General features: G+C 40.4%; 1 protein-coding gene across 2 annotated transcripts; it reads right to left on the minus strand.

Moving 5' to 3' along the window:
* Window positions 1-380: 380 nt before the first annotated feature.
* Window positions 381-18175, minus strand: LOC134107833 (NACHT, LRR and PYD domains-containing protein 3-like). 2 transcript variants are annotated; one of them, XM_062559718.1, is made up of 12 exons: window positions 18062-18175; window positions 15810-16108; window positions 14709-14744; window positions 12730-14497; window positions 12461-12634; window positions 11481-11654; window positions 5999-6172; window positions 5056-5229; window positions 4111-4284; window positions 3485-3658; window positions 1685-1731; window positions 381-1551 (listed from the first exon to the last, which is right to left on the minus strand). In XM_062559718.1, the coding sequence occupies exons 2-12, from the start codon at window positions 16078-16080 to the stop codon at window positions 1025-1027; spliced, it is 3693 nt and encodes a 1230-aa protein (XP_062415702.1). In that variant the 5' UTR covers window positions 16081-16108; window positions 18062-18175; the 3' UTR covers window positions 381-1024. The 2 variants fall into 2 exon arrangements, with proteins under 2 accessions (XP_062415702.1, XP_062415703.1); XM_062559719.1 differs by lacking the exons at window positions 4111-4284; window positions 5056-5229.
* Window positions 18176-18227: the final 52 nt, after the last annotated feature.

The following is an 18227-nucleotide window of genomic DNA, read 5'->3' on the forward strand; positions in this document are numbered from 1 at the left end:
AATAATGATGAGTGTTAAACATACTTTTAAAAAGCATTGTACACAATATAGATTGAATCTAAGAAAGCGTCAAATCTTTCCCTCACGTTGCTGAATCATTTCTGCCACGGAGTGATTCATCTGTTGATACAGACAATCTTTGTCTGGTTACTGTACAGTTGTATGGTGCCATCTTCTGGCCAAAGTAGTCCATCACCCAGAGTGCAGCTAATTGACCGACTTCAGTCTATAATGAAAGATCCTCAAATATTCATTCACTATTTTTAGTATAGTTAACCTAAATCTGCTAAATTCAAAATAAATGTACTACAGTCTAAAATGTACTTGACATCAGCTGGTTTCCTTTTCTGATAATTTCACAGACTGCTGAGAAGTTTACTCCATAACAACATCATCATTTATTAACAGATACATTGTGTGTGAATAATCTGAAACTCTAAAGTAATAATTGTCTTTGAGTGGAGGAATAAATAAGATCAATCACAATTGTAAAAACGCTTGCCTACAGAGCCAACAGGTCTGTAGAAGATGCTGTCAACATGGTCCTCCACTTCGTCCTCCAGCATCTGGACTCCCCAGGAACCTACACCAGGATCCTGTTTGTGGACTTCAGCTCTGCCTTCAACACCATCATCACGTCTCTACTGCAGGACAAACTCTCCCAGCTGAACGTGACCGACTCCACCTGCAAGTGGATCCCTGACTTCCTGTCCGACAGGAAGCAGCACGTGAAGCTGGGGAAACACGTCTCTGCCTCTCGGTCCATTTAATCTTATCTCCTCTAACTTACTAACCCATAGCTTCAGTTTTTAGGCTACTAACCCATAGCATATAGTTTATTACACTTTTATTTTTATCTTATCTGTACTATGTCGTCATTATTGTACGGTCTTCTGTCTGCACCATGTATGTCCAACATATGATGGCAATAAACGTTTCCTGATTCCTGATCCTGATGAACCTACATCTACAACTATGTGGTGAGCAGAGAGGAAGGTTCTCCACCAGGAGGAGACTCTCCGTCCTAAAGAGGACACAGATACACTGAGGAACCAGAACTGAACCTGAACCCAGGATAAAGAGGTTCAGTGAATGTGGTGCTGAAGGTGTGGAGGTGGATCAGTGAGTCAGAGGAGACTCTGAAGAAGGACAGAGAGCCAGCAGGACAGTCCACATACACTGCTACTCTACCAGAGGAGGAGGAGGAGTAGATGCGTGTTAATGTCTTATTGTGAAGGACATAGTAATCTCCATAAGAGCAGATCAGACTCCAGGACTGATGATTCTCTCCAAACCAACAGTCATAACTGACTCCTTTCCTCTTGATTCCTCTGTAACTCACTGATACATAAACTCTTCCGCTCCACTCGACCTCCCAGTAACAGCGACCAGTCAGACCAGTTCCACACAGCAGCTGAGGACAGAGGTCAAATCTGTCTTGATGATCAGGATATGACTGAACCTCCTTCACACGTGTCACCTTCCTGTTATTGTCAGACAGTTTGAGGTCTCTGTTTACGGTGTTTGTGTCGATTGTGAGTTCACAGGAATCTGATGAGAGAACAAGACACAAAACAGCTGCAGTTATTAATCATGTGTTCATCTAGTGACACTTTGATGATGACATCACAGAGGTGAATGAGTGATGTCACAGTGTGATGAATCCAACTCAAAGCTCACTTACATTTCCTCAGACCTGGTGTCATCCATCGGACTCCAGCAGGCTCCACCCTGAAAGGAGGAGGGGGGTCAGAGCAGCATGGAGACATGGACATGACATCACTCTCATACACACAGCTTGGTCCTTCATGTCCACATGGACCACCTCTTCTTCTTCTGATCATCTATTATCATCAGTATTCTACTGAGCATCATCTTCCATGTCCCTCAGTGTCCTTCAGCAGTCAGTGAATCAAAGTTTAAACCTGCATCAAGTGGTTTCTTTGTCCTTGTGGTTCAGTGACAACAAGCTGTGAACACAACATGTGACATGTGACCATCTTCAGAAAGGAAGATGATCTATGTGTCCCTCAGTCGTCTCCCAGCATCACGCTGTCAGCTGATGTGGGCGTGTCCACGTTTAAACAACCAACCAATCAGACCCTGTGTCTCTGAACCAATCACGTTGTTGCTGTCAGGTGTCGTTTCAGCTCCAAACGGATGTGAAACGTTTGGCTCTTCTGACGCAGACGAGGTCCGATTCAGACATGGACCGGTTTGGGAGAAAGTGAAACCAAGACCGGAGCCGCTAGCAGCCAGCGAGCAAGAAGCATTCTGGGTAAACTGAAGGCTCTGAGTGGCCCCAGCACCACACCTCCTTCTCTCCATGGAACACACACTGAATCCAGGAAACATTCTGAGAAGCTTCATTGTGACGCTGAACTGATTAATCGATACTTAAAGGTTTTTATTTTCAGCCTAAAAGAGAATCCACTCTGATAGTGATGAATAAATCTTAAGGATTAAAAGTATACTTTACCACACAGAAGATGGCAGGTACACAGGGTGAAAGTAAAAAGGACCTATTGAGGACGTTGGTGGTTCCTGCTGCTGGACGTGTTACAAACAGGGAAAATAACCCTGAGAATAACGTCCCCAGGACGTCACGTGACCAACAGCCGCTATGACGAGTCAACCTGCACATCCATGCAGAGCCAAGCATCTACACATCTGCAGCCCCTGGTCTTCCCCTGGTAGGCCATGCACACATTGACATGTCCACACATGGTCCTTTGTGGGGATGGAGTTGCTGCTCCGGCTCGGTCCAGCAGTCCGTGCTGCAGGTCGGGTCACCGAGCTCCGCTTTGCACGTCAGCGCCACGTTTACCACCTGCCTCTGGACACGTGACACAGTGACAGCGACGATACGCAGGCAGGACGTCAGACACGCTGCATCACTTTAACAACCCCATTCTCCATCGTTTCATCATTTTAAAGAACTTCACTGATGTGGTTCTTCTCTGTGCTTGAATACAGCTGCAGGTGCAGAGACATGTGGGATCACACCTGGCACACGCAGCACAGCAGCCAGCAAACACACAGCATGCAGCAGGTGAGTCTATTTAATGAGCTTTATTTTACTTTACACCTAATACAACAAGTTCTGATGTCCATGAGTCCATCAGGAGGAACCCATTAATCAGCTGACTGGCCAACCCGGTCTGGTTTAGTGGGACCTGAATTAATCAGTAGAGGACCATATCATACCAATCCCAAACCACAGGATGGACGAAGATTCTATTTTTACCTATTTTACGTATTTAGTTTTAGTTTGTTTATTTTATATTTAGATTTACAAATCTTAGTATCGCCTACGGCAGCCAATGGGATCGAGCCGGCCCTGCATGAGGGACACAAACCGTTTGAGTCTCTGGTAGTTTGAGGTCAGCTTGGTGTCTCAGGGTCACATGACCAGACAGAGAAAAGGTCTCCAGCTCTTCCTCCTCTACCAGACTGATGGTCTGTGGCTGCAGTCTCTTCATACCTGAGAGTCTCCAGTCTCCAGCGAGGATCCTTCAGTCCATCAGAAAGCAGCATCATTCCCGAGTCTCCTGGATGGTTGTAGCTCAGGTCCAGCTCTCTCAGGTGGGAGGGGTTGGAGCTCAGAGCTGAGACCAGAGAAGCACAGCCTTCCTCTGTGATCAGACAGCCTGACAGGCTGCAGACACACAAAACAACACACATGTCACATGACCTGAGGGAGCTGTGAGGGCTGGAAGGTCACTGCAGGACTGAGATACTGTTGAGTACTGATGGGTCACATCAACATGGTCACTGACTGGTTTCCAGTCACAACCAAAGACCCACTAAAGTCCATCAACCATCTGATTGGTTGCTGATCACTATGATTGATCTCCAATATTTCTAATTCTAACACTGTGTGACCCCCCACCAGTGTTTTGTTTTCATTGACAATCAAAATATAGATCTGCGTCCTTGGTATCAATCCTGGTACCTGAAACAATTTAAATATTGAAAACAAACTCTACAACACGTTTATGGAAATAATTGGAAGAAACATATTTGATTGAAATCATGCAAGCAAGAAGAATCTTATGAAGGAGAAGAATGAAGCGTTGAGGTAAATAAAGACATTAATTGAATCCTGACCTGAGAGTCTCCAGGTGACAGTGTGGACTCTTCAGTCCATCACACAGCAGCTTCACTCCTGAATCCTCCAGGTCGTTGTCACTCAGATCCAGTTCTCTCAGACTAGAGGACTGGGAGCTGAGGACTGAGGACAGATCTTCACAGCTTCTCTCTGAGAGGTCACAGCCACTCAGTCTGAAGAGACAATGATTAACAAGAAGAAAATAACATTTGTGTTAAAATGAAATCCTAAAAAAAAACAATCAGTAAGAACAATGGAAATTAGCTCAGTGAAAGTATTTACAATTTATTTTGTTCTTCTTTAAACAAGAAGAACAAATTAGTTAATTGTGCTCTATTGATTACAGGAAGTACTTTAGTATCAATATCATGATGAGGCAGATATTTAATGTTTATAAGAGTTAAATACAAAGATAGACTTCTCTATCCTCTATCTGACTTGTTTTAATGAAAGATGTAGAGCACAAAGGGAGCGTAAATGAGAAATTCATCTTTATCTTCTGATTTCACAATATTTACTTTCTAAATTAGAAATAAACATCCATCAAACTCTCATCAGATCGTTACCGTAGAGACATTAAAGTCTTCATTCTCTTTCCTACTTCTGCTTTTCTCCTTTTCATTAATTAATTACATCAAACATGACGTCATAAGCCTAAATAAGAGGAACAACAGGATGAACCTGTGATGTTTTATTGTGAAGGAACATTGTGTTTCAGACACTATTTTTTAAACTATTGTGTAAGAAGTTTGTCTCGTCTACAAGAGGGAGACAGTTCCTCTGGCTCTTTAGTTCTGGATGATTTTATGATGAAAAATATGTTTATGAAACCTGAAATCTTGATGAACAAATTCATAGATTAAGAAAGATCATTTTTACTCTGCATGGAGCTGAAAGTTTAGAGACACATTTAAATCATTGAAGACAAACTAACTTAATCTGACCTGAGAGTCTCCAGGTGACAGTGTGGACTCTTCAGTCCATCAGACAGCATTTTCACTCCTGAATTCTGCAGGCGGTTGTTACTCAGATCCAGTTCTCTCAGACTAGAGGACTGGGATCTGAGGACTGAGGACAGATCTTCACAGCTTCTCTCTGAGAGGTTACAGAGACTCAGTCTGAAGAGACAATGATTAACAAGAAGAAAACAAACATTTGTGTTAAAATGAAATCCTGATAAAATACAATCAGTAAGAACAATGGAAATTAGCTCAGTGAAAGTATTTACAATTTATTTTGTTCTTCTTTAAACAAGAAGAACAAATTAGTCAATTGTGCTCTATTGATTACAGGAAGTATTTTAGTATCAATATCATGATGAGGCAGATATTTAATGTTTATAAGAGTTAAATACAAAGATAGACTTCTCTAACCTCTGACTTGTTTTGATGAAAGATGTAGAGCACAAAGGGAGCGTAAATGAGAAAATAATCTTTATCTTCTGATTTTGTGTTTGTAACGTTTAAAAATTAGAAATAAACACCCATCAAACTCTCATCAGATCGTCACTGTAGAGACATTAAAGTCTTCATTCTCTTTCCTACTTCTGCTTTTCTCCTTTTCATTCACTAATTACATCAAACATGACGTCATAAGCCTAAATAAGAGGAACAACAGGATGAATCTGTGATGTTTTATTGTGAAGGAACATTGTGTTTCAGACACTATTTTTTAAACTATTGTGTAAGAAGTTTGTCTCGTCTACAAGAGGGAGACAGTTCCTCTGGCTCTTTAGTTCTGGATGATTTTATGATGAAAAATATGTTTATGAAACCTGAAATCTTGATGAACAAATTCATAGATTAAGAAAGATCATTTTTACTCTGCATGGAGCTGAAAGTTTAGAGACACATTTAAATCATTGAAGACAAACTAACTTAATCTGACCTGAGAGTCTCCAGGTCACAGTGTGGACTCTTCAGTCCATCAGACAGCAGCTTCACTCCTGAATTCTGCAGGTCGTTGTTACTCAGATCCAGTTCTCTCAGACTAGAGGACTGGGATCTGAGGACTGAGGACAGATCTTCACAGCTTCTCTCTGAGAGGTTACAGTCACTCAGTCTGAAGAGACAATGATTAACAAGAAGAAAACAAACATTGTGTTTCAGACACTATTGTGACGGCCCTGCCTATTGGTTCATGTCGGTGACATCATTGTCTGTTTCCCAGAGGTAATGCCATCAACCTGATTGGAGCAGCTGTTGCGTTCTGGCAGTACAGGAGCACATGGTTCCTGCCTGCTGGCCGGCGTCTGCACCGTAGTTTGGGTCTTTTGGCGTTTAATTTATGTTCACAACACTCCACCAACATGATCAAGCACCCACACTGACATGAGTGAAACTACTGACCTACACACCTCATAGTTGCTTTACTTTTGGTTTTGTTACTTTGCTTAAATAAATATATTTTGATATCAGCTTTGCACTAGGATCAACGTTTGAGAAGGCTAAGGAAATAGATCCTTTAGCATACGAAAGGAAAGCAGATAATTCGTGGCAGCGTGCGGTGAATCGTTAACCTTTTTACTAATCATCATCCTTCTGGTGATTGACGACCGAAATTTCATTCAAACAACTTTTTGTAGAGAGAGGAAAGAAACATGCCCAAACCGACTAGATCAGAGACGAAGCTACAAGGAGATGTGGAGACAACGGAAGAGGAGTACGTAAGCCTGAGTCGAATTACTGAGTTACTGGATGAACAAAAGGACATCTTTAAGGATCTGCTCCATCAACAACAGGAGAACTTTAGAGGATTCATAAAAATAATAATGGAATCTACTAACAACCGATTGGATTTACAGACAAAGGACATTCAAGAGCTAAAAACAAGCCTGCAGTTCACGCAAGGTGAGGTGGAAACTTTAAAAGAACAGAATCTGAAACTCACGGAGCGCACAAACACTTTGCAAACCGACTTTTATAAAGTATGTGACAATTTGCACATTATCACGGATAAACTGGAGTATCTGGAGGGACAGAGCCGCAGAAACAATCTGGTCTTTGAGGGAGTGTTGGAGTCGCCCGGAGAGACTTGGGCCGACGCCGAGGAAAAAGTGAAGGAAATATGGAAGGAGAAGCTCCAGCTACATCACGTGGTCGAGGTGGAGAGGGCTCACCGCGTAGGGAGACTGGCCGAGACCCATCATCGCCAGACTACTGCGGTGGAAGGATCGAGAGGAAATCTTGAAGCGCGCTAAACGACTCAAAGGAACAAAAATCTTCATTAACGAGGACTACACCGAATTAATCAAAAGAAAACGTAAAGAACTGATGCCGGAGCTGAGAGCTGCACGAGAAAGGGGGGAGATCGCCTTCTTGAGATATGACGAACTCATTATACGTCCACGCAGCAGTACACCACATCCAGTATAAACACCGGGAAAAACGTATGGATTTTGGTATGTAAAAGCACATAATTTCACATGTCTAGTAATACATATAGTTCTATAGGAAACACCGACTTGGACCAATAAGGAGAATTGCTGAAGCAAACTCCCAGGATTTTACATTCTCTCAATACGACTTACAGAACACGGAGATCGACATCGACCCTGAAAATAACTTTTTTTCTAGAGCTACCAATGACTGTCAATACTATACAGAGGATCTTTACAATAGTAAACTTAAGAACGTTAAGGCACTGTAATCCACTTCAATAGTCGAAGCCTCTATGCAAACTTTGACCACATCAAAAGCTTCTTAAAACAGTTTTCCACACCATTCAGTGTCATTCTAATAACAGAAACATGGATTAATAATGACAGAGAATTTGAGTTTTCTATTGATGGTTATGAATTTGTAAGTATGAACAGAAAGAACAAGCATGGTGGGGGCGTAGCTATGTTTATAGACTCCAACTATAGTTATAAAGTAATGGAAAATAAGACAATGGTGGTGGATGATACACTTGAATGCCTTACTGTAGAAATTACAAGGCAAAAAAAGAAAAATATTATTGTGAGTTCTATTTATAGAACACCTGGCTCTGATATAGATGTTTTTTCTAATTGGATGGAGGAGCACTTTTCAGGATTCAATCATAAAGTCATGTTTGTGGGGGGAGACCTCAACATCGATCTGTTTAACCCATATAAACATAAAAAGACGGACGAATTTATAAATACCTTATTTAGTATAGGTCTGTTTCCTCTAATAACCAAACCGAGTAGAATAACAACCCATAGTGCCACCTTGATTGACAACATTTTCTCAAATGAAATAGAGAGTGACACAGTCAGCGGATTAATGATAAACGATATTAGTGATCACCTTCCAGTCTTCGTTTTGTATAAAAATGGATATGTAAAAGATGAAGAGGAAAACAAGTATTGGTTTAGAAGGGTAAAAACAGAGAAAACTATTGATGCATTCAAAAAGGAGCTTTTAGCTCAAGACTGGAGTATTGTGTACAGAGAGAATGACACGAATGTGGCTTATGATGAGTTTACGCGAGTATTTCAAAAGGTATACGACAAAAACTGCCCAATGAAGAAATATTGTAAAAACAGAAAGTGTAAAGAAACACCATGGATGTCTAAAGGTTTACTAAATGCTTGCAAGAAAAAAAATAAGCTTTACAAAAACTTTATAAATAACAAAACAAAAGAAGCTGAGGATAAATATAAGAAATATAAAAATAAACTGACAGGTATCATTAGAAAATGTAAACAGGATTATTATAATAAGTTGTTAGATACTAATAAGAATAATATTAAACGTTTATGGAACATCTTAAATAGTATAATTAGAAATAAACCAAGAACGATTAAGTATCCAAAATATTTCAAAGATGAGGATAACACTTTAAATAATATGAATGAAGTAGTCGAAACATTTAATAAATTCTTTGTCGATGGTGGACCGAACCTTGCTGCAAAAATTGCAAACGTTGAAAACTATAATTGTGAACTGATAGACACAAATCCTATGTCCTTGTTCCTCAGTCCTGTGGAGGAAAAGGAGATACTGGACATTGTTAAAGGGTGTAAAAATAAGACCTCAACAGATTACCATGACATGGACATGAAAACTTTAAAAACTGTTATTGAAAGTATCTCTAAGCCGTTAACTTACATCTGGATAGTATGAAAGTGGCAAAAGTAATTCCTCTGTTCAAAGCAGGAGATAAACATCTCTTTACAAACTATAGGCCTGTTTCCCTTTTACCGCAATTCTCTAAAATCTTAGAAAAGGTTTTTAACTCTAGACTTGACAGCTTTATCGAAAGGTGTAATTTAATCTCGGACAATCAGTTTGGTTTCAGGAACAATCACTCAACCTCACACGCGCTCTTTGATATAACTGAAGAAATAACTAATGCTGTAGATAACAAGAAAGGTGCAATAGGGTTATTTATTGACCTGAGTAAAGCATTTGATACAATAAACTATGATATATTAATTAATAAACTAGAACATTATGGAATTAGGGGGGTAGCTCTACAGTGGGTTACCAGTTACTTAAAAAATAGAAAACAATGTGTGAAAATTGGTGGTTATCAGTCGAGTTGTCGACAAATTGTCTGTGGTTTACCTCAAGGTTCTATTCTGGGCCCAAAATAGTTTAATATGTACATTAACGATATTTGTAAAACGTCTGAAGTACTTAAATTTATCTTGTTTGCTGACGATACAAATATTTTTGCATCAGGAGACGACTTACAGCAGCTGTGTCGGATTGTTAACTGGGAACTCAAAAGTGTCAACAAGTGGTTCAAACAAAATAAATCATCTCTAAATCTGAGTAAAAGCAAAATGATGATATTTGGCAACTGTAATTCCAATGCTCAGGAAGCAATTCAGATAGAGGGTGCTGTTATCGAGCAAGTGCATGAAATCAAATTCCTTGGTGTGATTATTGATGACAGAATTACTTGGAAATCTCACATTAAATATATATCTACGAAAACTTCTAGAAGCATTTCAGTAATAGCAAAAGCAAAGCACATTTTAAACATCAAAGCTCTACATACCTTATACTGTTCTCTGATTTTGCCCTACTTATATTATTGTACTGTGGTTTGGGGTAGTACTTATAAAACACAGTTAAACCAATAGTATTGTTGCAAAAAAGAGCTATCCGAGTAATTCATAAAGTTGGGTTTTTGGACCACGCAAACTCATTATTTTTAAATTCAAAGATCATGAAGTTTTGTGACATTGTTGACTTCCAAACTGTACAGATGTTATTCAAAGCAAGGTATAAATTGTTACCAAACCAAATACAAAGAAGGTTCCAAGAACGTACTGGCTGTTATGAACTACGTGATGAATTAAACTTTAGGATTCAGAAACATAGCACAACTTTGAAAAATGTTAGTCCAACAGTTAATGGTGTACAATTGTGGAATAAACTGGAGATGGAGTTGAAACGATGTCCAAACATCAACCTGTTCAAAGTTAAATACAAACAAAAGACTTTTGAAATAAACAGACAAGAAGAAATGTGTTGCCACTAAGGGGAGTGTAGGAGCCATATTGAGCTACTGTATATTCATGTTTCTTTCCTCAAATAGTAGTGTGTGTGTGTGTGTGTGGGTGTGTGTGTGGGCAGGCCTTAAAGACAGGAAGACCGAGCAGTGGGTGTGGCTGAGAAGGAAACAGTCTTTTGACCGTGAGGAGCCATGACGTGACAAGCCGTCTCCCACCATATAAGAGACTACATTAGTTGAATTGTGTTTATTATTTTTTACTTCATTTTGGTTTGTAAATTCTTTCCACGGAAGAGCAATAAATGGTCATTGCACCGAACCGGATCAATTTCTACTCCTCATCTTTAAAACTACACGCGTCAAGATATCCAGCTCAGCCACCGGAAGGAGCTGATCAGGGAGTAAAGGGACCAACTGAAAAGGCTTCTACAGGGAGCATGAATGAATGCTTGAAATGTAGCTGTTTGAAATGCTCAGAAATGTTCTTTTTTATTTTTTACTTTTTGTTTGTTTGATTTTATTATTGTTACTTTATTTATTTTATTGTACTTGGGGGTGGGCTCTCATAAGATTTTGCTTCAGTTCACTCCTTTTGAGCACCATGTGTACTGCTCAAATAAATAAACAAATACAAATACTGAGTCTCTCCCGTGTTCGTCATCTCCTTTGAGCCGGGTCATGACACTATTTTTTAAACTATTGTGTGAGAAGTTTGTCTCGTCTACAAGACAGTCCTGAGTTAGTCCTGAGTTTTGTCTCCTACTTTAGTTCCTCTGGCTCTTTAGTTCTGGAGGATTTTATGATGAAAAATATGTTTATGAAACCTGAAATCTTGATGAACAAATTCATAGATTAAGAAAGATCATTTTTACTCTGCATGGAGCTGATAGTTTAGAGACACATTTAAATCATTGAAGAAAAACTAACTTAATCTGACCTGAGAGTCTCCAGGTCACAGTGTGGACTCTTCAGTCCATGACGTAGGTACCACACTCCTGAATCCTTCAGGTTGTTGTTACTCAGATCCAGGTCTCTCAGACTAGAGGACTGGGAGCTGAGGACTGAGGACAGAACTTCACAGCTTCCCCCTGAGAGGTTACAGCCACTGAGTCTGAAGAGACAATGATTAACAAGAAGAAAACAAACATTTGTGTTAAAATGAAATCCTGATAAAATACAATCAGTAAGAACAATGGAAATTAGCTCAGTGAAAGTATTTATGATTTATTTTGTTCTTCTTTAAACAAGAAGAACAAATTAGTTAATTGTGCTCTATTGATTACAGGAAGTACTTTAGTATCAATATCATGATGAGGCAGATATTTAATGTTTATAAGAGTTAAATTCAAGATAGACTTCTCTATCCTCTATCTGACTTGTTTTAATGAAAGATGTAGAGCACAAAGGGAGTGTAAATGAGAAATTCATCTTTATCTTCTGATCTAACTGTTTGTTATTTACTTTCTAAATAAGAAATAAACATCCATCAAACTCTCATCAGATCGTTACCGTAGAGACATTAAAGTCTTCATTCTCTTTCCTACTTCTGCTTTTCTCCTTTTCATTAATTAATTACATCAAACATGACGTCATAAGCCTAAATAAGAGGAACAACAGGATGAATCTGTGATGTTTTATTGTGAAGGAACATTGTGTTTCAGACACTATTTTTTAAACTATTGTGTGAGAAGTTTGTCTCGTCTACAAGACAGTCCTGAGTTAGTCCTGAGTTTTGTCTCCTACTTTAGTTCCTCTGGCTCTTTAGTTCTGGATGATTTTATGATGAAAAATATGTTTATGAAACCTGAAATCTTGATGAACAAATTCATAGATTAAGAAAGATCCTTTTTACTCTGCATGGAGCTGAAAGTTTAGAGACACATTTAAATCATTGAAGACAAACTAACTTAATCTGACCTGAGAGTCTCCAGGTCACAGTGTGGACTCTTCAGTCCATCACACAGCAGCTTCACTCCTGAATCCTGCAGGTCGTTGTTACTCAGATCCAGTTCTCTCAGACTAGAGAACCATGAGCTGAGGACTGAGGACAGATCTTCACAGCTTCTCCATGAGAGGTTACAGTCACTCAGTCTGAAGAGACAATGATGAAGTAAACATGAACAATAAGTAGAAAAGATGACATCATGTTGAAGTCATGATGAATGAATCTAACTGTCTTTACTTACAGAGCTTTGTTGGAGGCTTTGACCACTGGCAGCAGCCTCAGAAGAGCCTCCTCTGAAGCAGAGTATTTCTTCAGGTCAAACACCTCCAGATCTTCTTTTGATGACAGTAAGATGAAGACCACAGCTGACCACTGACCAGGAGACAGTTCATGTGTGGAGAGACGTCCTGATCTAAGGGACCTTTGGATCTCCTCCACTAGAGAAACATCATTCAGTTCATTCAGACAGTGGAACAGATTGATGCTTTTCTCTGGAGACACAATCTCACTGATCTTCTCCTTGATGTACTGGACTGTCTCCTGATTGGTCTGTGAGCAACTTCCTGTCTGTGTCAGCAGACCTTGTAGAGAATTCTGATTGGTCTCCAGTGAAAGACCCAGGAGGAAGCGGAGGAACAAGTCCAGGTGTCCATTAGGACTCTTTAAGGCCTTGTCCACAGCACTCTGGTAGAAACGTTTTGGTTTACGTTTGATTTTAAACCACATGGAGGTGGACAGCAGATTGACACCAGAGTTGATGAAGGTCAGATGGACATGAAGAGCAGCCAGAAACTCCTGAACACTCAGATGGACGAAGCAGAACACCTCCTTGAACAGTCCTTTCTCCTTTCTAAAGATCTGAGTGAACACTCCTGAGCACACTGAGGCTGCTCTGATATCGATGCCACACTCTGTCAGGTCAGATTCATAGAAGATCAGGTGACCTTTCTGCAGCTGATCAAAGGCCAGTTTTCCCAGAGACTCGATCATCTTCCTGCTCTCTGGACTCCAGTGTGGATCCGTCTCAGCTCCTCCATCGTACTTGACCTTCTTCACTTTGGACTGAACCACCAGGAAGTGGATGTACATCTCAGTCAGGGTCTTGGGCAGCTCTCCTCCCTCTCTGGTCTTCAACACGTCCTCCAGAACTCCAGCAGTGATCCAGCAGAAGACTGGGATGTGGCACATGATGTGGAGGCTTTGTGAGGTCTTGATGTGAGAGATGATCACGGTGGCCTGCTCCTCATCTCTGAACCTCTTCCTGAAGTACTCCTCCTTCTGGGGGTCAGTGAACCCTCTGACCTCTGTCACCATGCCAACACACTCAGGAGGGATCTGATTGGCTGCTGCAGGTCGTGTGGTTATCCAGAGGCGAGCAGAGGGAAGCAGCTTCCCCCTGATGAGGTTTGTGAGGAGCACATCCACTGAGGAGGTCTCTGTGACATCAGTCAGGATCTCATTGTTGTGGAAGTCCAGAGGAAGTCGACACTCATCCAGACCGTCAAAGATGAACACAACCTGGAACTCTTCAAACCTGCAGATTCCTGCTTCTCTGGTTTCACTGAAGAAGTGATGAACAAGTTCCACCAAGCTGAACCTCTTTTCTCTCAGCACATTCAGCTCTCTGAAGGTGAATGGAAATGTGAACTGTATGTCCTGGTGGTCTTTGTCTTCAGCCCAGTCCAGAGTGAACTTCTGTGTTAAGACTGTTTTCCCAATGCCAGCCACTCCCTTAGTCATCACTGTTCTGATTGGTTCTTCTCCTCCAGCTGAGGCTTTGAAGAGGTCTTCTAGTCTGATGGTTGTTTCTGGTCTCCAGGATGCTGTTTCAATCTGTCTGACCTCATGTTCTTCATTGACCTCTGCAGTCCCTCCCTCTGTGATGTAGAGCTCTGTGTTGATCTCATTCAGAAGGGTTGGGTTTCCTGCTTCAGCGATGCCCTCAAACACAGACTGGAACTTCTCCTTCAGGTTGGATTTGAGTTCACGTTGACAGTTGGTGAAAATCTCTGAATAAACAAAAAAAAGATGACACAAACCAGATAGTGCTTTACTTTAATTGTATAATAATATATTAAATGGTGTAATAGTTCCCTTGGATTAATCTATTGGTTGTATTTCGCTGCATCTGAAGCTCCCCACAACACTGACTGTGAACTATGAAGATGGAAATACTTGAAGTGTGTAATAATTAAAGGTTTGTACAAAAAGTCTCTTCACCTTGACCTCGATCTCCTCCCCCAGGATTCAGTTCACCTGAAAAAAGATGTTTTCTGTGTTACTTTGTGCATTTGTAGTGTGATAATAGCTGGTTTACACAGTCTGTGATCAAATTACTGTTCACTCATTGAGTGAAAACCAATTATTAACTCAATTTATAGTTTGTTATAGTTTTCCTCACAGGGTGGTGAGTAGGGTTGGGTATCGTTTGAATTTGAACGATTCCGATTCCTTGTTTCGATTCCGGTTCCTTTAAGAGGCAGGGTCAAAAAAGTTTAAGTTTAAGATATTTTAAATGAGCTAGCTAACCAAGGGTCTTTCTGAAGGAAATAGTCTGACCTTCTCCATCAATGTTAATTCTATGAATTTTTTATTAACTTTACTATGAATTTCTAACAGGGCTGTTTTCAACTACAATATGAATATCAAACTATGAACTTGAATATTGTATAAACATTATAAATTATTAATATATTTTAACAGGGGTCGACTTTCCTCAAGAACCTCACAAAAACACATTTACACATGAGTGTGTGATACTGCCAACTCTCCCAACCCCCCAAACCAGGGACACTTTCGCTGATGGGGGGGTGCTAGCGGTCGGGGGGGGGTAGTGAAGGGGGCGCTTTGCAGCGCGCACACTCGTCTGATGCGTCACAAATTCACAACAACCGGGATGCTGTCCATGTTCGATCGCGCTGTTACGCCAACACTTCCGGTGGACGCTTCTTCGTTGGTGTTCAGCGGTTTCCGGTCGGCGCCGGCGGACTGAGAATCGAAACTAGGAATCGAATCTTAAACTTTTGAACGATACCGGGTAAATCGCAAAGCTAGTTTCGATTCCAATCAATCCTCGATTCTCGATACCCAACCCTAGTGGGGACCTCGTTATTAATAACATTTGTTATGAATGGTATTGATGTTAATCATTTAATTAATGTCACTCATTTAGTGTTCATACATCCTTCAGAGGGGGAGGAGCTTCAGAAGAGCCCCTCCCTCCTGAGATGAGGAGGATTTATGAAGCACATTCCTCATCTTTACTTCTGTTGCATCTTTATTATACGCATCTGATGTCTTTGTTCCTTATTAACAACTTACCTGTAAAGTTCATTTTGGATAATTTTTCAGCCAAATTGTTCTTTTGCATCTCTTCCAAAACCTTCACGGCCACCTGAACCGAGTCTGTGTCGTAGCACAGAACCATCAGGTCCACTGTGTCCATCCTGTCTGCTTTCTGCAGGTCACATGGTGGGATTGATCGGGGGTCTCCTGGGCTTGGATTGTTCTTCAGGTGCCACTTGAACCGTTCAAACTCCTCCTCCTTGAGCTCCTCTAAAGTGTAGAGGATGTCCTTCTTAACTTTCTCCATCTTTCCTTTTAAAGACTCACAGCTTCACCTGCAACAACATTAATGCATTTATCAAACTAAATCAATTCATAATCAAATAATCGTGAAACAGGAAGCAAATGGAACCAAATCCAAAAGTTCTGATCTTTTGAAGAAAAAAAATTGAACCTGATAGTTTGAACGTAAAAAAAATATTTTTGATTCAGTTCTTCAACGGTTTTGAATAAAATATGTATTATTATTATTTATTTCTTTATCATTCCTCACTTTCTTTTTCTTATTTCTTAAAAAAATATCTATTTTCTCCTTTTTTCAAGTTTCAAGTTTCAACTCTTCTCAGAATAAGAGCAGACATCTTTGCCAGATTGTGTTTAACAACCACCTTTGAATCTGTGAACCACTGTGAACGCAGCGTAGCCTCCATGTGATGGAGTCTGCTCCACCCAACCACGTGAATATGGTGTATAGTGATATAAACCCCAAATATAACAACCAGTCAGGAACTAGGCTACAACAACAAAGATTAGTAATTAACCATAATTATGTGACTTTAAGCCTCTGGTTTGAGGTATTTTCCAACCTTGGGTGAACCAGTCGTACCAGTTGGGTGTGTTTTTGTGTGTTAGTAATAGGGCTGTAAAACTGATCCAATGATGTTCAAATATTCGCTTAAAAAAACTCATTTTAGAAACCGTGTACTTCTCTCTCCTCCAATATCCAAAGCCCCTCTTTGTCACCTGGTCTTCTTCTACATGTAGACTAGTAGGGACCACGTGAAGAAGCAGAAACCTTTGTAACACATGTTTATATTAAATAAAAACATCCAGTGAGAGAACAGAGTCTGATGTGAGAGTGTTTTTATTCTTCACTTTGAGGATCTGGTTGAACCTGTTGGGGAGAAACTCATCAGTGTCTCACGTATCGGTCTGAAGGTGTTAAACTATTTGCCTTCAGGACAAACTGCAGCTTCTCACAGAGTACATGTTGTTACATGCAGGATTCTACTTCCTCATCACATGACATGTTGAACCCTCTGGCTCATATATCTGCTGTGCAAAGCATTGTGGGTAAGAGTAGCCGGAAAAGAAGCCTGCTTGCACACTGTAAAATGTATCGTGGATTTAAAAACCAGCACTGTCCAAAACAAGCTTTGTACAACTTCAAAGGTTGTTTTTTTAACCCGTGGCTCTATTTTATTTTAATTGGTTTGTCTCTAATAACTATAGAAACCCATTTCCACCACAAAAAAGAAGGGTTAGAAATTATGACTTAAAAGGTTGAAATTATGACTTAAGATATGCGCAAGCAGCGGGTTGTTGACGTCACTACGGTCACATAGAGGTGTCCTTCGTATTTTAACAACGTCTCGCTGAAGATTTTAATATAAAAATATAAAATCTTTAACTGAAAAATATATATTAATGTGAAGTACGCATTCTCTGTGGATGTTTTATTCAGCTTCTCAACACATTAAACTAGTGGAATGAATTCAATCACATCTTATTGCAGTGACGAATCTACAAGCTGTTTCTCCTCAACTGAGTTGTAGCAGCTGGTCGACTACAACCTGGTGATCAAAGAGAAAAGCTGAAGACTAAAGGAAACACAAACACATTCAAACACTAAAAAGTGACTCAATGTGTTTGAAGCAGATGAAGAAATGAACATGAAGCTTTGTGGACTTAAAGGACTGAAGCAGCAGGTGAGAGCAAACAGAGCGTCTCTCAGGTGGGTTTCAGTAAGGAACAAAGGCCCAGGTGAGCTCTGTGGTCCCTGCTGGGTCCTAGTGCCCCTCCGTCTGCTCCCTTCCCCTCCTCATCAGTAACAGTCCTCACAGACCCCAGATCAGACTGAGCTCCTCTTCTTCATCACAGCGTCATCATTCAGACTAACAGCAGCTTCTCTGCCTGCTCACACAGGAGCCATCTTGTTCACCAGCTTTAAACAATCACACGTTCACAAGCATCAATGATGTCATTCCACCAATCACAGCTGCACTTACTGAGCTTGTAGACATGATGTTCCTCAGTGAGCAGCTCTCTTCTGTCCTCAGCAGGTCTGTAGAAAAGGATCTCCGTGCTTCACTTCAGCTTCCACCAGACGGAGTGAAGTGAAGCTTGTTGCAGCTTGTTATCCTTCATCAGAGAGGGTGTGTCCTCATGTCACCA

The sequence above is a fragment of the Pungitius pungitius genome, chromosome 20, assembly GCF_949316345.1.
Source record: "Pungitius pungitius chromosome 20, fPunPun2.1, whole genome shotgun sequence".
NCBI lineage: Eukaryota > Metazoa > Chordata > Actinopteri > Perciformes > Gasterosteidae > Pungitius > Pungitius pungitius.